The following is a 20,979-nucleotide window of genomic DNA, read 5'->3' as shown; positions in this document are numbered from 1 at the left end:
CGGACTCCACTGGGGATAAACTTTGGCTCCTGCAGAGCCTCCCAGTCTGTGAGATTGGATTTAGACTCCTATTACTAGCACAGGGAGCTCTTCCATACAGATTTGAGTTGTCTCTGGACTCTTGCAAGCCCTGCTGAGATCCTACTTTATCCTGAATTTATTTATAACACGTATGGCACATCAAGCAAAGTGCAGCTAGATTGCCTTTATTTGTGATATTCTTTCTGAACCTAAATAAAAATGCATGAAACCACCCAAATATTAAGAGAGGTCCTTAAATGAAGAACATTTTTGAGGAAACCTCTGGAAGAGAAAATATGCCACCATATATGAAATTCTGTTTTGATCTTCATGCTGACTGAGTACAAGTAAACAACAGGACCTATTCCAGGGACATGCTGAATATAAGCTAAAATGTCCAGCTGAAACTTCCTGGGATCAGTCCCTGCCCGTTCCTCTGGTGCCATTGCTGGGCCCCCTGGAGCAGAGCCTGGGCCCTGCTCTGAGCCCTCCCTGCTCACAGGGACACCCAGGGCTGAGGGCCCCTCTCAGCTGGGGCTCCTCTCGAGGCTGGACAGCCCCAGCTCCCTCAGCCTTTCCCTGTCAGAGATGCTCCAGGCCCTAAATCATCTCTGCAGCCTCTGCTGGCCCCGCTCCAGGAGCTCCCTGTCCCTCCTGTGCTGAGGAGCCCAGGGCTGGACACAGCTCTCCAGATGTGCCTCACAGGGCTGACTTCTTAGCAGTGCTTTGAAGGTTATGATATTCTGCATTGTTCCAGAAGTAGTAAACAACTACCTAGAGATCCTTTCTTTAAGTATCATCATCATACCAAGCTTAGCTTTTCCCATTAAATATCCCATCTGGGATCTAAAAATTACATGGATAAATCAACAGTGTGACATGAGATCAGACTAGATAGAAACACTGTCTATAACCTCCAAAAATTGACTTTGGCATTCATGAGATGCGCAGGGAGTAATGCATTTCCTGAGCCAAAACACTCACATCTTTGGAAGGCTTTCTGAGCACGTCTCCCACACCACCACCATTCCGCAGGCCTTGGTTTAACACGGTCACAATGCACATGAGCAGGGTGTCACAGGTCCTTTCTATTCCATCCTCCTCCTCTTCACCTGCAAACAAGAACCACAGCATCAAGCAATCTCTCATCAAACAAAGCCACAATTCTGTTAGAGAAAGCAACTGCAAGACACATCTGTCTCTCATATTTCTCATCCAGAGCCTCATTGATCATCCCCATCCATGTGCGCATCGCTGGTGGTGACATACTTAGGCACATCAGGCACACTTAGCCTGAAGAGAGACGGAGAAAATCACAAGCAGAGCTCCCACCAGAGCTGTTAATGACCCAGAGCCACCATCTCTGCTCATGGCAGCACCCCTTCTCCTTGCAGTCCTCCCACTGCTTTCCCAGTGGGCCCCTTAAAAATGCAGCATAGACAAGAAGCAATATAAACAGAGAATTAGAAGCACATTTGTAAAAGGATTGTCTTCCTGTGAAATCATTCCTCTACCTACTCTTGTACAAGCCAAGTCATGTTAGCATTTCAAGCCATAAAGAGGGGGCTGGCTTTTGTTTGAGTCTGTCTGACCATGATCTTTCCACCAGCACACGTGCCCAAGCCCAGGTCTGACAGACATTAAATGAAAGGCTCTCCCTGACCTCAGCCTGAAAACTTGGATTCTGTTCTTATCTGTGCTGCAGAGCTGCTGCGTGGTTTTGGCCAAGCCACAGAGGGTACTATTGTACAGGAGATATTTGAACGTGCAGAGGAGCTGGGCTGGAACACCAACCCCGGGGGACTTTGTCCGCCTTGGCCAGAGTTCCTCCCACCACACACTCACTGCATCCACAGCCTCCCTTGAAGAGCCCTGCTTGAGCTGTTCCCTGTGTCCTGCTGGCTTGGGCTGAGGGTCAGGGCTGTTATTGTCATTCCTCCTGCCTTGCTTTCTCTTTAGGGATACGCTTGCTTAGGCAGGGAAGGCAGCGATTCAAACTCGGTTTTCTCCCTGCGCTCATTGTAACTTAGCTTAATAAATAACAACATCCCGCTGTGAGAGTTGACTGAAACACATATTTAACAGCCCCAAACCACCACATCTGGGGCACTGAGATAGACTCTGATAAATTGAATTGACTGCAAGCACTCACATTGCAGACAAGTAATTTGGATTTAAATTTAATTTTGGATTTGGGTTCCCAAATTGTGGTGCATGCATCCCGGCTGGGATAGGCAGGACAGCGCTGATGTCTGCTGCTTTTGCCACCACTGCTTCTGCTCCATAGGCAAATTAAATGAGAAACAACTCCCTACTGAAGGAACTTCAGTAGCAAAAAGAAAGGTAAAAAGGAGCAAAAAAAAAGCAAAAGCAGACATCAGGACAGACTTCCTTGTAAAAATATATGGTCATTACAGACACTACTCCCCCAATAATCCTGGATTTAAAAATAACTGCTTAAATATTGAAACTGAAAGGATGGAAACAAGAAACCTTTTTTATCCTGTCATACCTAGATTTTTTTTATTAGCACAGTGATGTTATTCATACCAACTGATCTTTGCTGTTGTATCCTGCTATTATTCCCTCCTTTCAAACAATACTCCATCTTTTATTTTCTTTTTTTTTTTGAGCTGTGCTTGAGAAGGAGACCATCCAAAAACTAAATTAGAAGCCTTGAAAAAAAAGCCACAGCTTCTATTTCCTTTAGGTAACTACAATATTCTCACTGTTCACAAGGCCAGACTCAGGTGCTGGAAGCAGCAGATGATCAGATTCTGGTGAACAGAGACAGTAATCCAGGACTGAGAACTGAAGAGGGAATTATCTTCCAGCAGCCCTAACACCCAGCTCTCTCTGTCCACTGAGATGCTAATTCAGAGCAAGCCAGGCTTCAGAGAAACAAGATCCATCACCTTGCACGTCTTGCAACACAGAGCGTCAGCATCCCAGAAAAGCTCCCAGGGAAGCAAGCTCAGGTTGCAAGATCTTTGCCAAAGAACCAGACAGCCCAAAGTTGGCAGAAACCTCAAGTGCAGCAATGTAGGCTGTGGGCAGTGTACAGACATCATTTTTGCTGTTCTGTTCCCACTCCCAGATGTGGAGCAACAAGAGCTGCCTTCAACCTGGGGGCCAGGCAACCCTCCATGTTCTGCCTCAGCTCTCTGTTTTCAAAGCTCAACAGGAGTCACAGCGCAGGCTCAGCCCCTCTAGGCACCAGCTATGCCTGTACTTGAAAGAAAGTGCAGTGGATCTCTAAGGGTGCATTGTTGTTAAGGACCCAGTATTAACACTAATTAATACTGGTTCGGGGGAGGGGTTATTTGCAAACAGTTCCAGCCTGGAAAGTGGCTTGTGATGGTCTGGACAGCATTAGGCAGGCTGTCTTTTGATTAAATTTAATTCACAGGCAAAACAGGTTAAGTGCTAAGACCACCCCACAATGTTAATCACGGGGCAGGGGGAGGGATGATAGGAAGATTTACTTCAAATAATCCTCATCTGATGGCCCACAGCTACCTGGGCCACACAAGCACATCAGGTGAGACACACCTGTGCCCACGTGGATCCAGCAGAACTTGCACAGAGCAGAACCACACCTAGCAGTGGAATGAGTCTTTGGAAATGTCCTCTTTTACAAACAGGTATCTGTGCACCTCTCTAGCACAGGTCTTTATGGGCTACAGAGGATGGGGAGATATGTACTGTAGGATGTAAAGTTGCTGTAAGTGATTCAGCACTTCACCAGGCATGGACTGAAGTGATATGGAAATGTCTTTGGAATGGAGAGAGGGAGACTGAGGCAGATGAGATGAAGTATTTTTATGCTGACAGCCCAGAGCAGCAGTGAGCAGCAGGCTGAGAGAGGGGAGGCTCTCTGGGCTCAGCACACTGGCTCCAGCAGGGGAACTCCCTCACCAGTAAGAGCAGTGACTGAGCACAGACTCCATCAGTGAAACCCAAGGAAGAAGCAGAGTCCCATCAGAAGAAATGATCAGCAGTGATCTGATCCGAAGAGCAGTGTAATTCAGGTCTCAGTCGGGACCTGAGATGCCACTGAGAACATTTTCTCTTCCCCACACACAGCTGTAGATTTCTCTGGTGCTACAATGTGAAACTCCCTAAATCTCATAGAATCATGGCACCATTAAAATTGAAAAATACCTCTGAGACCGAGCCCAACCACTCACTAACAATGCCATGTTCTCCACTAAACCACATCCCAAACTCCCTATTCTCACACCTTTTGAACACTTCCAGGGATGGTGATCTCATGCCTTTGCATTCCAACCCACTCACACTTTTGCCAGAGGGAAAATCTGTCTCAGGAAAAGACAGAAAGTAGAACAATTCTTTTGACAAGGTGTCTAAGGTGAGCAAAACTGTTCTTGCTGGATGTTGGTGGGCTTTAATGGTACTGGATAAATAAAATTTCTTCAAGACTAAGTAAGAGTGCACTTAGATGTTTTGTACAGCCCTCTTTCATTATGGCTTGATTTTAAAGGAGCACTACCCAAACAATGAGAAATGTGAGATTTCTATCATTTAAAGAGCTTGGCAAAAGCCACATTGCATCTCTTTGACTGATTGATTACTCTTTGAATGCAGCAGCTTTGCCAATAGCTCTTAGTCTGTTTTCTCTATCTAGTCAGACAGCTTCCCATGTTGTTTATGAGGCCTGTTTACACACCAGCTGGGGAGAAAAAGCCTACTTTTATAGCCCTCTCCCTGAAGGCTTTGATCCTAAAAACTCAAAAATCAGTAGTGGAAGAATAAAGCTTATGAAACAACATTATACTGGCACACAGGAAGGGACCATTTATGTCCTCACTTTCAGCCCCCATCAACCACAGGCAACTGTGGCAATAAATATTTTGAGCCTGCAGACCATCCACTGTGCACACACCTCCGCTGCAAAGGCCACAACACATCAAACCAAACTTAATGCCTGCAGAGAAAAACCATCCACCTCAACTAGACAGTGCCCCATGGAAAGAGTGGGAAACAGACAGACACATGGGCCTGGATCTGGGTTCTTAGGTCTTGGCCTTGGCCCAGATGCAGGTAGAAAATATACACAAAGGCTTGCTGGTAGATATGCTATGCCATGAAAATGTATTTCTGTGGCCCTAACTGGATTTAACAGTGGCTCAGTGCGTGCAGGTGAGGATGCTGCAGACAAGCAGCAAGCTGCTTCTCTCAGCTAAGTCACTTGGCAAGAAGCAACCTGTATGTTCAAGCATAATGATTCAGCAAGCTCTTTTAATAACAAAATTAATGTCAGAGCATTTGGAAATCAGGTGTGGGAAGCACTCCCATTAACAGCAAAGCTGCCAACTAAGCTCCAAGCCTTGCAGAAGTTGAGCACTTCTGACTCACAACAGTCATCGTCACTTCTCACACCAGCAGAAGTCCCTGCAACAGCAACACACAGATCAAGGAACCACAGAGTGGTTTGGGTCGCAAGGGACCTTAAAGTCCATCTCATTTCAACCCTCTGCCATGGGCAGGGAAACCTTCCACTAGACCAGGCTGCTCCAAGCCCCGTGCAACCTGGCCTTGAACATTTGCATGGATTGCTTGGTTCTGAGTGATTGGTCTGAGGGAACTTCTGTACTGACCTGGGTTAAGATCTGGGATACTTGTGGAACAGTTCTCTTTTGCACAGGCTCCCATCATTGATGTCAGGGTTGTAGTGGGAACTTCACCAATACCTGTGGAAAAAGTGGGATGTTGACAAAAAGACAGGCACTACATTGATGTAAAGTTTTAAATCATTATTTTCTAGGAGCGAATCACCAGGTTGGAGAGCTAAGAAGAAAAAACAGAACAAATTGCAACGGCAATTCCTCCCTCCTCAAAAGAGTCTGCCTCAACAGCTCAAAGCAATCACAGTGAACAAAAACACAGTTTTATATTTACTGTATATCACAGCTATTCCCATTTCATCTCCTGAAATTAATGAATCTACATCAAATGCAGCTGCTTCTGGTGAGAACAAAATATATTCAAAGCAGGAAACAACTGTCAGATATGAAAATAATGTCAGTTTTTAAAACCATTAGATAAATTATTCACAAAAGCTGACAAGAAGGACACCAAGCTGATGTTCAGTTATCCTGAATGTAGAATATTTAAGGGTTTTCAAGGATTATAACACAGTTTGGTACTCATTTGTAAATATGTATGGGTTTGTGTAAAACACTAATTTAACATTCCCGAAGTGGTAAATGTGTACATCAGCTTGATTTTATCAAACCAATTTTCTCTTGTGCACCTTCAACAATTTTCTGCATTTCAAATTAGAGATGCAAAAAGGTTTAAGGAGAAAAAATGAAGACAAAACTATACAACAAAATAACAGCCTAAGACAGTATGTGTAATGCAGAAAACATGCACTCTGACTTACTCTTTCTGCTACTTTATAAAGAAAAAATTTAAAGCACTTGTCCTGGGAAGCATAATGTTCCATCAACATGCAGTCAGCATATTTTCTTGATGAGTTTTTGATCAGAAATGGCAATGTATGAAGCCAGCAAGAACATACCCACACCACAAAAATCTGCCAAGAGCTCAACAGAAGCAACACAAACACACGGAAGCTGGTGCCCTGGATCAGACCAGAGCTGTGTGTAGCCTGTTTTATCAAGATGGTCACAACTACATTTCAAAGTGAGGCTTCACAGCCTAAGTTATGTCACAAAAATGAATGGTAAGTCAAATATAATCCAATTTAGCCCCTAATGGATGATCAGTAGGGAAAAAAAAAAAATTAAAAAAAAATCATGGTCTGTTAAAGAAATCTGTCAGGTTCTTTTTTTTCATATAGTTTTCAACCAGCTGCTGAAGTACACCAGGCCCATGAGTCTTGAATGACCTTTGCCTTGTTTGTGAGCTTTAAATCCTGAAAAAACAACTTCAGGAAAAGACTGGCAAACACTGAGCACACACAGCCCCAGCTGGGTTCCGCCAGTTCTGTGCTTGTGTACAGGTCTGAAGGGCTCAGCATTTGGGAAAATCATGCCTCGAGGAATTTAATCACCAGCTATTCTCAAGTATTTCTCTGCAGCCAGTTAGTCCCCTGCCCATGCTCCCAGCAGGCTGGTTGGCAGCACATACAAAGCTCCCAACAGACCAGACCTGGCTCTTTTCTAGCACAGCAAGTTTGTAGCTCTGTATTCACTTTAGCAAAGTCTCTCATTCCAGAAAGCTGAAATCCTGGCCTTTTTAAAACTGGTTCCAAACCTCCCAATGACTTTACTGAAGCCAGGATTATACACTAACAATGATGATCATGAGGTACACACTGAATTTAAAAGATGCCCCTATCAGGAGAAATGTAAATTCTGTAATAAATTTCTGCTGGATGAAGCTTAAAAAGCAATGAAATGAATGCAGTTAATGAACATGTTAAGATCACATGCCTCATGCAGTACATGGAAATTACTATGAGCTGCTTTTAAGGTGGGATGAGAACCAATACAATCCACTTTGATCTGCTTTTCACTTAGGAAAATACTTAGGAAATACTGATTATTTTTTTAATGTTATCATAAGTTTGTGAAGCAAACATAATAAATCAAATGTCTTAGATTTTAGCATTTCAACAAATAAGCCCAGACTAAAACAACCCTATGCACATTAAATTTTACACAGAGACTTAATTGAGTTCTAAGGTATATGGAATTAGTTCTGCAGTCACGCAGGCACAAATAAAGAAATTTGATGTCCTTAGATGAAAATTTAGGTTAGGCAGACAGAAAAAGGGATACATCAGAAGGAAATTTTAATATAAAAAACAATACCTGCAGCAGGGGTCCTGATTTTCAACCTGTCAACCTCCATGATAAAGTCATCTTTCAGGAAGAGGAAGCCAATGATGGAGAAGAGATAAACCAGGATGAGTGCTAGCACTGCAGTCAGGATAATTGAACGGCCATTCCGGGTAACACTTTTTATCACATTTAGCAATGTCTCCTCCCTGTACACCAGATCAAACAGCTGGGGAAGGCAGAGAGTAGAGGAAAAATGAATACAAATGAGGCAATATATAGATTCTACACAGGAAAACAATTTGAACTACTGAAACATACATCGAGCTATGTTCTACCTTCTCAGCTTCATAAACTTACATTGATTTCAGTGGGAGTTGGGCATGCTTATGGAGGAGAAAATCTAGCACAGAACTTTAAATTTTAAAACTAATTATAGCAAAATCCAAAGCTACAAAGTATATTTGAGTCTGATTCAGAGATGGACAACACCTACCACCAAGATCCATTGTTTCCCCCTGTTTAAAACCAGGTTGGATTGAAATTGAAGAAGTGTCTTCTTACTATGGATCTTTATCTACAAAGTAATTTTTCATGTTATCTCTCATCTGACAAACATGCACAGGCTGCAACTCAAAAATGCACTCATACATGTAAGTAATTACATATTTGTAAACTTATTTGAGTTCATGGCATCATGTAAATGTCACATGGACAAGGATTGGGGCCACCCCTCTTTAGGACAAAGTTAAATTCATGGCACTCTTTGTATAAGACTAGAAACTTTTATTCTTCTTTATCCTGCATTATAAGCTTTCCTGGTATTTAACTTTAAAGAAAAGTATATATTAAGATAATATTGCTTTAAGTGTCAAAAGCCTAAACTAGCAATTAAATGTGACAGGAGCTTTACAAGAACCTCTAACTTTTTTCTCTTACAATTTTCTTGATGTTCTATAGTGCTTTGGACCTTATCTATAATGTATGTATTTCTACTTCAAAACACTCCGATTACTGATATAAAGTGACACACTGATTTATCAAAACTCTCCACAGAAGAAGGTATTAGCCACAACTTATCTGAAATCCACAGCCTTATGAAAGGATTAATAATGAAGGAAGAAAGAAAGAGGGGAGACAGTTATAAACAAATATTAGAGTTTAGACTACATCCACTAAGTGAACACCTGGAAACAAGCTGAGTATGTGGGTAATGTCCATGAATCATGGACATTGGTCAATAGCAATCACTGAAAAAAAGTAAGTACAAAAAATGTTTCTTAAGCTTCTTGGCACTTTGGATAGAGATCACCTAACTCATTGAAGGAACAGCAGGTAATTTGTGCATTTTTTGAGAAGGAGAGTTACATCCATTTGAAGAGGGTCCTGCAGCTACAGCCACAGTCTTGGTTCCTTTAAAGTCTGCTTCAAAGTTGAGCAAATTTTAATGTCAAAATCTGAAAAGTCTGACTTCAACAGGAGCACTACCTGAGTTAGCACTAAACCCCTGAAAATTTTAGTGTGCTTAACACATCTTTGAAATGCTAGGAGTTCAGCACTATTCAGTAAGCTGACAAAAAACACAACAGGAAAGTGAATCAATGTAAATGACCACAATTTAGTCAGTCTCCCTACGAGTTTCACATGTTCCACTATAGAGCAAAAGGATTAGCAAACAAGAGCAGTGAAACACCTTTTACTGCTACTCAGCATGAAGGGAGCAGTTAGCAGAGTTTAGCATAATTTTGTGTGATTCATTTTCACTGCACCTGTACCAACTTATTAAAAGGCATTCCATCTGGGTAATGGCAACAAAAGAAAATGAAGTGGGATACATTTCAGGTGATGAATCTTCCTGCTACACCAGAGGCATGCCACCCGCATTTCCCAAGTAATTTGTTAAAAATGTATTGAGGAATGGGATCCTTTGGTACAGGTATGATGCACATACCCCTGGACAACCCAAAATGCTAGAGCTGACAGAAGATACAGGAACACAGAATATAAAGAAAGCTGGGGAAAAGGAGTGGGCTGGGTGATGATTGTCTGAGAAGAAAGGAGCAAACTTTCAGCTCTAAAACAGATAAAATAAGTCCTAACAGAAACAGGCTCTAATAAAAACAGCAGCTCCTAAGGGGCAGCAACACAACGGCATGCTAAAAATACACATGATTTGGCTTGATTGTCAGGAAGAAATTGAAGACAGCTGCATGGGTAACGGTATTTTCTATTTTTGCAGAGTTTTCCCCTCCACAGCAGCACGTACTTACCAGGAAGCTGTAGAAGAACTCGTGCACGCAGAGGCCCAGCATGCAGACCAGGACATAGGCCACGTGGTAGAGAAAAGCCATGTCCATGATGACCGCTCTGTAGCCACGGGTGAAAGTCCCACGGTTCCCAACAAAGCTCACCAGGAACACAATTTTGTTACAGAGCTGTAGAGGGGTAACAAAGGCTAGGTTTAAGCCATCAGAAAAATCTTGGTATTTATTGTTTGGGTTGCTGTCTAGATAGGTTGGTTTGACTAAAAGCACAACCTTTTAGCCGGAGTGAGGTGAGAGAAATCCAGCTCTGACAGTGCACCAGGAATGAGCCCGTGAGGGTGAGTGGAAGTACATCACCTCTCCAGCACTGCACTGTGCCTCATTACATTGTGATTTATTCCTATAACATTAGTGATGACGTGGGCAGGGTTAATGTCACAAGGCATTAAAATCCAGCCGGGGAGTGAACTCCCAACAATTTTGAGTTTAGACCCGAGACTATGTAAGAGGAGCGAGGCATGCTACTACCAAGAGAACAATAGTAACACAACAGAAAGTGTGTGTGGGGGTGTGTGAGATCTATTTCCTTCAGATCGTGTTCTTCAGTTTAAAATCCCTAAAAAACCCCTTCAGAACTGAGGACATTTTTTTAAGTATAGTGTTTAAACAACAGCATTAGATTCTCCATGGCTCCCAAGCTTTGCCTGCACACGAGCAGCACTGCACAAGTGAACAGCAGCAAAGGGTCTCACCTCATCTCTCTGGCAGTCCAGGACAAGGAATGAGGACTCAACATGACTCCTTTGTTCAGAGATTTGTCGTGGGCAAACGCTGCTTTACTTGCCTTTACCTTTGACTATATGTCTGGGTATTTTTCAGTATGTGAAATTCTCATATACAGAACTGGTGGCAAACAGCTCAATACTTGGTGCTGGGGTGAATTAGAGCTGTAGCAGTCAGGCAGAAATTTAAATAAATGACTTGTGAGCACAACTGTGTATCTTACCAAGCTCAGTAAGCATGCAAACTTATTCATGTCTAAGTTAAGAGATCTGGCAAAGGGCTGAGAGAATTTTTAATTCTGAAAACTCTTTTCTTCCTGAAAATATATTTAAGGTCTCAGAAACATTTCACAAATTTGTGTCAATAGTGCTGAGATTACTGGTAGAGAAAATTATTCTTTTAACATGAACTGTAGATTTGATTGCCCTTATGCAGCAATATTTCTTTAAATTTCATATTTTTTTGTTTGTAAAATATTTGCATATGCACAAAACTAAACCAGTTTTTTTCTTAGCTTCCCACTTCGCTGACACTGCTGTTTCAGGATGACTGGAAATGATTTATTTTTTTGGCTTAACCAATTAACCAGAAAAAGAAGATTTTGCTCAGCTCTAATCAAAGGAGTTTTTTAATAGGAGACCCTTAACATCTTTCCTTCTGCTGAAAGGGAAATTCTGGTTGCTTTTGAAGTACTTACATTAGCAGCACCAAGGAGTATCAAGGTAGGACCGAGCCCTATAGTATAGATAGACCTGAGAATAACAGACACCAAAAAGGGTCGAATGCCAACAGGCTTGGAGATGAAAAACAGCATTGCTGTGCAAAACGCCACTGCTATCCAGAGGAGCACGGAAAACAACGGTGAGAGCGTGCCTGCACAGAGGAGAAAGGGAGATTTGAGAAAGGCATCTTTGGAGACTCCATTTTTCACCAAGAAACGGATCCAAAAGATCAATTCCTTTGCCGGCAGAGCTAACAAAAGCGTGATTCATGCATCACAACTGCTGACCACAGCTTGCCCTAATTGCAGCAGGAGCTATTATTCTCAGAGTATTGTTGCTTTTTGCACAGGTAATAATACGAGCGGCTAATGAAATTTCCATTAAAATCCAGGGAGTGCTCAGAGATGGAACAGTTTACCCTTCTCCTGGAGCAAGCCACTAATCAGCTCCCTTCTGCAGGGATCATTAGGGCCCCTCCGGTCTGATTCCGTGATTGCTCAGCTACAGAAATAGCCGGTGCTGGGGGCAGCACAGCGAGTGAGAGGAGGGACACGTTTCCAGCCCCGGCTCCCAAAAAAGCAGCTCCCTCCCGAAGGGCCGCGGGTGTTCCGCAGGAGCCTCTGCACGGGAGCGGGGCACTTGGCACGGCGGGAGCAGCCCCGGGCAGGGCTGGGCAGCATCTGCAGTGCTCCCGGGTGCCTGCACAGCCAGTCTCTGCTGCTCTGCAACATGCTGGCTCCAGGCGCTCCCCGGGTTTTGAGCCGTGCCCCTGTTTTCCCTCACCCTCGGCTTAAAGCCGTGGAAACGCACCGTGTTGCTGCGATATAAAAAGCACATTCAGATCTCAAGGCACTGTCACACTTGTACACTGACTTCTATTGTTATGGGATGAACTGAGAGGTCAGTGACGGGGGAGAAGGGAATAGAAAATTTAGCTAGACTCACAATAGGAATCATGCTATCTCTTTGGCAACAGATACACAGCTGAGCAGCATCGCTGGGATTAGAAAACAATGAGACCAGGCCCTAGCCTCAACATTCAGATGGCATCCAAACTCTTCCGAAATTCAGGAATTTCTATGTGGGAGGTTCAAGGTCAGTTCTGGCAGAGAGTTTCTTTGGCAACAAGATTTAGAAACTTGTAAAGGATCTTAAAAAATTCCTTTCAAGCCCATCTGAAAGGTAAGGCCAATGCTCTCTGTGGTTCTTTCACAAACTAGTTTTCCTTCCCTACTGCAGGTCCAGCAATTTCATGTTGCAGGACCCACATCACGACCATGTGCAGACAGGTACCCTGAAGGTAAGGAGTCCTCACAGAATCATGGTTTGGGTTGAAAGTGACCTTAAAGATCATAAATGTCCATTCTCCCTGCCACAGGCAGGGACACCTTCCACGATCCCAGGTTGCTGAGAGCTCCATCCAACCTGGCCTTGGACAATTCCAGGGATGGGGCAGCCAAAGTTTATCTGGGAAACCTGTGCCAGGGCCTCACCACCCTCACAGGGTAGAGTTTTTTTCTAATATCTAAACTAAACCTACTCTCTGCCAGCTTGAAGCCCTTCCCCCTTGTCCTGTCACCATGTGCTATTGTCTCCTTTGTTTTAGGCTTCTTTCAGGAATGGCCTTCAGCTGGAGCAGTTTTGCTTATGTCATATTACATAAGAACAGCAAACACCTCCTAAAAGGCAGCATTTTGGGATGATTAGATCAGCCCAGGCACCTCAGACAGGTGAATAGAGGTGGATTTACACAGGGTGAAGGGGAAAAATGGAAGACAAACTCCAGCTGTTGGATCAGGCTATGGTGGAGAGGGAGGCTGGAAGCAAGGAGGATGCCTCATGAACTGCTAATGCGATTTGGCCACACCTGTTCCCCTGTTCCTTATTGCTCAGGAGTCCCTTTGGCTTTACAAGCACCAGGAGCTGGAATCCTGAAATGCGCTATCACTGGATTACTGGGGCCACTTAAACTAAAGCCATATAAATCTGCGGTTCAGAATAAGTATTAATACCTACTGATTGCAGACTAGAGGATTTGCATGAGTATAGATTAGCTAAAATTTAGTAGCTTAAAAGGTTTATTTTTGACCCTCTATTTCTCCTCTCATTCTCTGTGGGCTCTAACATGCTCTGAGTGACTCCCCAGTTTACAAAGCCCTATGGAAAAGACGTTTCCCTTCTCCAGGGCACAGCCCTGCAAACGCTGCTTCACTCCACAAGGCTGTGGAGCTGCCTGAGCTGTGACCTGCAGAGACCATCCCTTGGGCTGCGAGGGCAGTGTGGTCCCCATGCCAATATATTTTAATCTGCTGCCTTTCTGTTCCACCAGCCAGCAGGAATGTTTGCTGGTGCCAGCTGTGGTGTTTGTGAAAAGCACATGTATCTACTAGAAGCTGGACTGCTTCCACCAGCCCAGTTCACATGCCATCAAAAAGAGGTGACTTTCAGTCACATTACTGACTGGCCATGAATCAAAGGCCCAGAGGTGTGTGGCTCCCATTACCAGTATTCTGAACTATTTTGTCTGCTTTATCCCAGTTAAGCTTGTTTGGGCTTCAAAGAGGCCTCCTGCTAGTCTGCTGCATTCATAGCAAATAAAAAATTTCATTAAATATTTCCTGTGACATGGGATGAAGCAGAGACAGAATCCTAAGTTTTAAGAGTATTTTTACATAATGCATTTATCCCTTGCAACATTTATACACTTTTATGCCAATAAACAATATAGTCAAAAGCTAACAAGCTAGTTTTCAAATAATTCTCTTCCATATGTTTTCAAGACTGCAAGTCATTCAATTTGGTCAGGCTTAAGAAGTCTCTGTCTCTCTGTTACCAGGAATTCTCCTTCAATTCAGAAGCTGTAGCTAAATGTGTGCAGTAGGACACTGCAATATGGCAATATAAAAAAATTAGCTGAGATCATCTAGATAATCTCTAGCTTATGCTCTGTCTATTCTACTCTGCATTGTGTGGGCCACGTGACACACAAATCAACCACCACATTTCAGACAACATCTGGTACCTACTTAGGAGACATTAAATGGTTTCCAGATATGACTGAACCTGAAAATGCAGCTTTATTTGTTACCTTTAGAAATGAAAGCATCTAAAATTAAAACAAAAAAATAAGACCAAACTCTACTTGCCTTCATCTCCATCATCTCCAAAAGGGTAGAACAGAGCAACTGCTAAATTGATGAATACAGCAAGATTGAAGGAAATGCTTCCCCAGAGAGAGATGTGTCTGGAGAACCAAAACAGGGCTGGATTATCTAGAAAGGGAAGAAAAGCAGCAATCAATAAGCTGAAAGCAAGCAGAAATTCAATCACCAATGGCCCCAAGGGAAGTAAAAACAGATTAATGTAGAAAATATGTAGATCTTTAAAATTAACTAAAATAGACAATTATTAAACATACATTTGCCATAAAACAGAGTTTCAAGCAGAGCTTTTAATCCAAAGATCACAATACAGTTTATTATATACCAGAGTTTTGCCTCTGGTAAGATTTTAGGCCTGGATATTTTGCAAGGGAATCTTTTCAGCTGCATCTGAATCTGCAGTTTCTGTGCATGGGGACATAAAACGAAGCAAACAAATGGATTTTAGCACTCTGAATACCAGTCAACCAGAACACCCAGAATGTATCATCCAGATGACCTATTTGGACCAAGTACACCAATGACATAGGCAAGGAACAATGGAACAGGCATGGTGTCAGAACTGGAGTATTTTCCCCACCTCTGTCAAACTAAAAACATTTTGATCTGCTTGGGAAGCAGGCAAAATTTGGTCTGCCTGGGTTTTGTTTCTACAGAAGCTGACTGTTTCCTGTGTGATGCTCAGAAGTTCATGGTCACCTGCTGACCAACAGCTCTGTACTCCTGCTTGAAAGGACTCAAACACGCCATAATCTCCATATGTGAAGTGCTGTACAAACACAGAGAAATAGCCCATACCCCAGAGAACCTACAGCCTAGCTAGAAAAGACTAAAAGGGGAAACAGTGCAAAACAGAGTTGAATTTGTGTCTAGAGTCACATACATGGTTCAGCAGGAAGGCCAGGAAAAAGATCAGAGGGTGCTAAGACTCAGGCAAGTACTTCATATGTGTTAATGCATTACAATATGCTTAAATGGACATTTGAAACAAGATCCTATGTGCAATAGTGTAAAAACATCTCTGGTCAGAGAGGTTTCAAACATGATGCATTCCTCCTAACTAGATTTTAAAGTACTGAAAACTTACTGCAAGTATGCAGAGAACCCAGCTAAGTTTTTATAAACAGCAGACTCCTTCAACTGCATATGACTGTCTCAGGTTTTAGTCTAAATAGCCTTTAATAGCAATTAGGTAAATATTCAGATTTCACTGTGATAACCTTGTGCTGCTGACTGCTGGGATTTAAACATTTGGAGCCATTGCAAAAATGACATCTGTCAATTTAAGAAGCACAGACTTCATGCTAACAGACACTTGGCTAAAGAATGAACCCTGCTTCAACCTGTATTATCTTTTCAAATAATATAATAAAAACCCAGCACGGGGGCTTGTGGGATATTCCATTAATGAAAGGAATTGAGAAATTTCTGTTCTGAATGAAAATAAAGCAATTTTCTTTGTTTACAGCATTAGGCAGGTCTGGTCTATCTAATTGTTGGGTTGGCTCTTTTATTTGTGTTTCTAATGCAAAACCCCCAGTAAGTTTTTTTTTTTACTGAAGTAATTTTTTCTACAATACAATGACTTTTATTCCCAAATAGACTTCAGATTATGGAATCATGTATTTTTCAACTTATATTCTGGTCAGTTTGCCACTACTAAGTTTTTAGGGTGCCACCAAAAGAAGCAGACTTGGGGCGATGGGGCTCATGCTGACGACTTGCTGCTGCTGAAAATTAAAGCCTGGGAATTGACATATAGAAAATTGCAATAACATCCATATTTCCATCACATTCAGGATGCTTCCACATTCTATCCTCAGCCTATCCTGCTGCTCTAGACCCTATTCCTTCCTTCCTTCCTGAACAATTGCTGTGAGAAGGTGTGCGACACTCTAAGAGCATCTGCATTTTGGCAGTGAATGAAGTGATCACTTTTAGGCATTTTTATATGTGTTCAGCCCAGAAAAGAGAAGGCTTTGGGGTGACCTCATTGTGGCCTTCCAGTGCCTGAAGGGAACCCACAGGAAAGATGGAGAGAGACTCTTGACAAGGGCCTGGAGTGACAAAGCAAGGGGAATGGCTTCAGACTGAGGGTAGGGTTAGGTTGGATATCAGGAAAGAATTGTTCCCTGTGAGGGTGGTGAGGCCCTGGCACAGGTTGCCCAGAGAAGCTGTGGCTTTCCCTGGATCCCTGGAAGTGTCCCAGGCCAGGATGGATGGGGCTCTGAGCAAACTGGGATAGTGGAAGGTTTCCCTGCTCATGTCAGGAGGAGTGGAACTGTGTGATCTTTAAGTTCCCTCCCAACCCAAACCATTCTGTGATTCTATGATATATAAAATACAACTTTCTGCTCCAAAGGCCAGTGGCTGAACTGGCAGGAGCCTTCTGACCCAGGAACATGGACCATAGCCCCATTCCTGCCAAGGGCCATCTGCTGTACTGCCCACCAGGGAGCTGAAGACATTCAGCATATCTGGTGGGGCTGCCCTGCCCCTCCTCTTGGTGTCCCTGCTTTGATCTCTCCCCTATGATCTTGACCAAGCAGCTCAAGGCCACACATGTGCCTCCCCAGTACCATGGGACGTGCACCAGCATGGGCCAGCTGGGACACCCTGCAGGCCAGTCATGCCAGGCTGATGTGGACTGGCAGAGCAGGACTGATTCCATGGGAGCTGGGCAGATCTAAAGCAGCTGAGGTTCTGGTGAGAGAGGATTTTAAGTGACTGACTTTTATGAGTCTTTTAATGGCCTTTCAGGAATCTGCAAACCTCAAATATGCAGCTACACATGTTTTTGTTAAATATTAGGGGCCTTGGCTTAATTAGGTGCAACACTATCAAGATTAGTAGAACTACAACCAGTTCTTCCGTCCATCAATTTAACTTTTGGAGTCCAAAACATCATCTTGAAAAAATTAATAACTGTTCCATATTACACTTCTTTTATGGAGGCATGTAAATATCTCAGCTGACCTACACTCTCAAGCCCAGAACAGTTTTGTCTGTTGCAGTGTCAGAGTGAACAGAGAAAACCGTATCATTAAAATTATTTGAAGGTTTAAAAGCAAGGTTTTAGCATAATGAAGCTATTTTGTTAAAATTACAGTACTTACTCCTAATTTTCTTTTGCCACTTCATCTCGTTGTACAGATCTTCAGTCTGCTGGAAAAAGTCATTGACTTTGCTCCCTTGTTCATCTCTCTCTGTTGTATTGAATACCCGACTTTTGGATTCCCGAGTGAGGAATTCACAAATATTGGGGACAGGAAAGACAATCTTTTCCATTGTTCTATCGTGGCGAACAATCTACAAATAAAATGCACATTTTTGTCAGAGTCTGTGACTATCCAATAATTTTGTCATATCTTTTCTTGTTCACAGCTCCCTTTTTATTTACAAATTAATGTATTAATTATTTGAACATTACAATAAAGTTGGACCAATCAATCCCAAAACAGAGTAAAGCTGTTTTTATTTTCAAAAGCCTGCCTGAATAAGGTGGCAAATAAAAGTCTCAAGAAAAACCTAGGTTCAGACTTCCCCAAATATAAAAAATGTTGTAATTCAGAATAATTCAATTTGTCAGCAAATTGAAACAAATCTCTCCCAGCAAAAAGTGGAGAAGTTCAGGGGCTTTCTGCTCTGATTACAAAATACTTTTCTCATCTTGAATCTCTTTCTATGATGGGATAAGTTGTAAAGGTGAATATACAAAAATAACACTTTGTTATTCAGACAGCACTCGTATCTTGTCAGTCTTTGTCTTTTTACTTGACAAACTCCAAGATTTTGAATTGTTTGCACTTCAGCACCTAGCAAGTTACTGGTGAGGAAGCTAGATTTTATTTTATCACACCACACTGCTATCAAATTTGCTTCCCCATTCTGATTGTTGACTTTGCATTACTAAAAATACAGAAATGGGTAGAAAACCCTTTTTGATTCCTACAACCATGCTTCCCTACAGCCACTGGTGAAAATAAAAAGCCCCCACTATTTGAATTTCAAATCAAACAAATGAGGTATGTTAATATAGGGGAGATAACATCTGAAACACCAAACAGGTTTAGGACTGCTTTCAAAGACAAGCAATTATCGATTTTGTACAGCAGCAATGCTGGGTTGAGTTTCACTTTTCCAGAAGAAGCTATTGGTCACATAAAAGTTGACCACAGTGCTTGCTTAATGCCTAAATTTACAAGCTACACAGATAAACAGGCTGATAATTGCTAAGAGAGACCTCAGCAGCACCCAAATTGAAATGCATTAAGAGGAGCACTGAGCTGCTCTCTGGATAGCCAAGGCCATGGAGGTTCCACCTATCCTGTGGTGGGATACCTCTGTGGACCTTTATTTAAGTCCAACCCATGGCAGGTGTAAAGTTTAAAATAGAGAGCAGAACTGCTGAACCAGGCCAAGCCTTGGTATTTTAAACAAAAGCCATATTGAATGTCTACACCACTTCAAAACCTCTTTGTACTCCAGCCAGAGTTTTAATTTGAACAGCCAGCATCAATGGCTTTGAAACTCATGATTATTTATTTGAGTGATGTGCCATACAAGAGGATTCTTGACTTCATTACACAGGTCCTATCCACAGTCATTATTTCCCTAACAAAACATGCTTGCTAACACACAGCAAAGCTACTGTGAAACGATGGTTTGGAGGCACTTCTAATATAGGTGTATTCCTTTATCTCCCACAGCCAAAAGCATATTATTCAACCTCCTCCTCATAAATAATCCACACCATTTGGAAGCTTAAAAAGAGGAGATACACCACACGCAAGATGCAGACTTGTCTCATAGTCCATCTTCTGGAGAGCAATCCTTTACCTCTATCTGTGCCGTATGCTTGGCATAAAACCTCAAGGCTTCATCTCCTTCATCTGGATCTGACCCTGGCTTCAGCATCTGTTGCAGTGTTTTATTGTGACAAGCCAACTAGAAAAAGAAGAAAAATCTGATTTATGTCCTGCTGCTATGTTTTCAGCTTTATCATCTCCACTTAACTAACACAAATCCTCCTTCCCCTCATTCCCATATACTTACATGCTCAACCCAGTGGGACTCTTTCCACCGATAACAACAAAAATGTAATTACTCAAGAACAATAGAAACAATTTAGTCCTATGAAGTCAACAGAAAGTCTTCAGCTGAGATTTATGAAAGGCAACTTAGCCTCCAGCCTGGATGGTTTTTGGAGGGCTTTTGACAAATGCCAAAAACTTAGACTGAATGCATCTTTTTACTTGAGTTTAGACATAAAATTTGCATACCTCTGAGTGCTAAATTAAATTTACAATTAATTTTTCTCAGTGACTTCAAATGGCTAAACTAGGTTGTAAGTTGGTATTCCAGGGCTGTAACTATTTCCGAGGGAGCTGGACTGTAGTGCCAGGCAAATACATCTCTAACAGTACATATACACAGTAAATAGATATATACACACATACACATAAATACGTATCTCTCATAAACTTTTACAAATTATACATTTCACGTGATTGATAAAAGACATCTGTTCTATATTGAGTAGTAGATATTTTAAATGATCCATTGCTGCACAAAGTTTAATAAGAAAAATGTTGGTAAATGCTTTCATGATGTCCTGTAGGTGAGTGAGAAACAAAGACCTAATTATGAGGCATAAGGGTACTAGTAAAAATTCAGTTTTCCCTCTATTATAGCAAGTGGTTTCCATCAGGAATAGCTGAGGCATTTCACCTGTTTTAAGATGGGAAAAACTGCAGCAGGCAAGAAAAGGAAAAGCCACCTTGCAGATGTGATCCAGGGCTGAATCATCACAGCTGACATTACCACAACAGACCATTAGAAATGAGGCAGGCATGCACTCAAAATGACCACAGGAACCGGGGCTTTGAAGTGATGATCACCACAGGTGGGCCAGGATTGTGCTACATCAAATAGCACAGCCTGGTGAGGAATTATAAAATAATTGCACAGCTACAAAAAAGACTGACAGGGATTAAGTCTGAAAGTAACAATGGATCCAAACAGATACTGTAAGAATCTAACCAGAATGTGATCTCACTCATCTGGAATTTGCATGCCTCATTATCTCTCTTTTTTTTTAACAATAAGGCAGGGGAGAGGTACAAACTTATCAAATAAAGATGAATAAAAAATGGAACATCCAAAAGTAAGAGAATATCAGAAAGGAATATTCAGGAAGAATAAATGTGCTTCCAACAACTTCCTTCGGGACAGAAGTCTGCTTGGTCCTGACAGC

At 42.2% G+C, this 20,979-nt stretch overlaps 1 protein-coding gene across 4 annotated transcripts in view; it reads right to left on the bottom strand.

Annotated features, from left to right (window-relative positions):
- Positions 1 to 20,979, bottom strand: part of ITPR2 (inositol 1,4,5-trisphosphate receptor type 2) — a 241,806-nt gene that overhangs the window by 26,637 nt on the left and 194,190 nt on the right. For all 4 annotated transcript variants that reach the window (XM_015628084.3, XM_015628085.3, XM_033514205.1 and 1 more), the window contains 8 exons: positions 19,563 to 19,670; positions 17,840 to 18,032; positions 14,709 to 14,834; positions 11,538 to 11,713; positions 10,064 to 10,228; positions 7,827 to 8,022; positions 5,643 to 5,735; positions 1,006 to 1,133 (listed from right to left, as the gene is read on the bottom strand). In XM_015628084.3, the coding sequence (XP_015483570.1) occupies positions 1,006 to 1,133; positions 5,643 to 5,735; positions 7,827 to 8,022; positions 10,064 to 10,228; positions 11,538 to 11,713; positions 14,709 to 14,834; positions 17,840 to 18,032; positions 19,563 to 19,670 (1,185 nt within the window). The remainder of the gene's footprint in view (positions 1 to 1,005; positions 1,134 to 5,642; positions 5,736 to 7,826; positions 8,023 to 10,063; positions 10,229 to 11,537; positions 11,714 to 14,708; positions 14,835 to 17,839; positions 18,033 to 19,562; positions 19,671 to 20,979) is intronic.

Source organism: Parus major, chromosome 1A, assembly GCF_001522545.3.
Source record: "Parus major isolate Abel chromosome 1A, Parus_major1.1, whole genome shotgun sequence".
NCBI classification, from domain to species: Eukaryota; Metazoa; Chordata; class Aves; order Passeriformes; family Paridae; genus Parus; species Parus major.
Note: the sequence above shows the minus strand (reverse complement) of the source record. Positions and strands in the feature narration are given on the sequence as shown.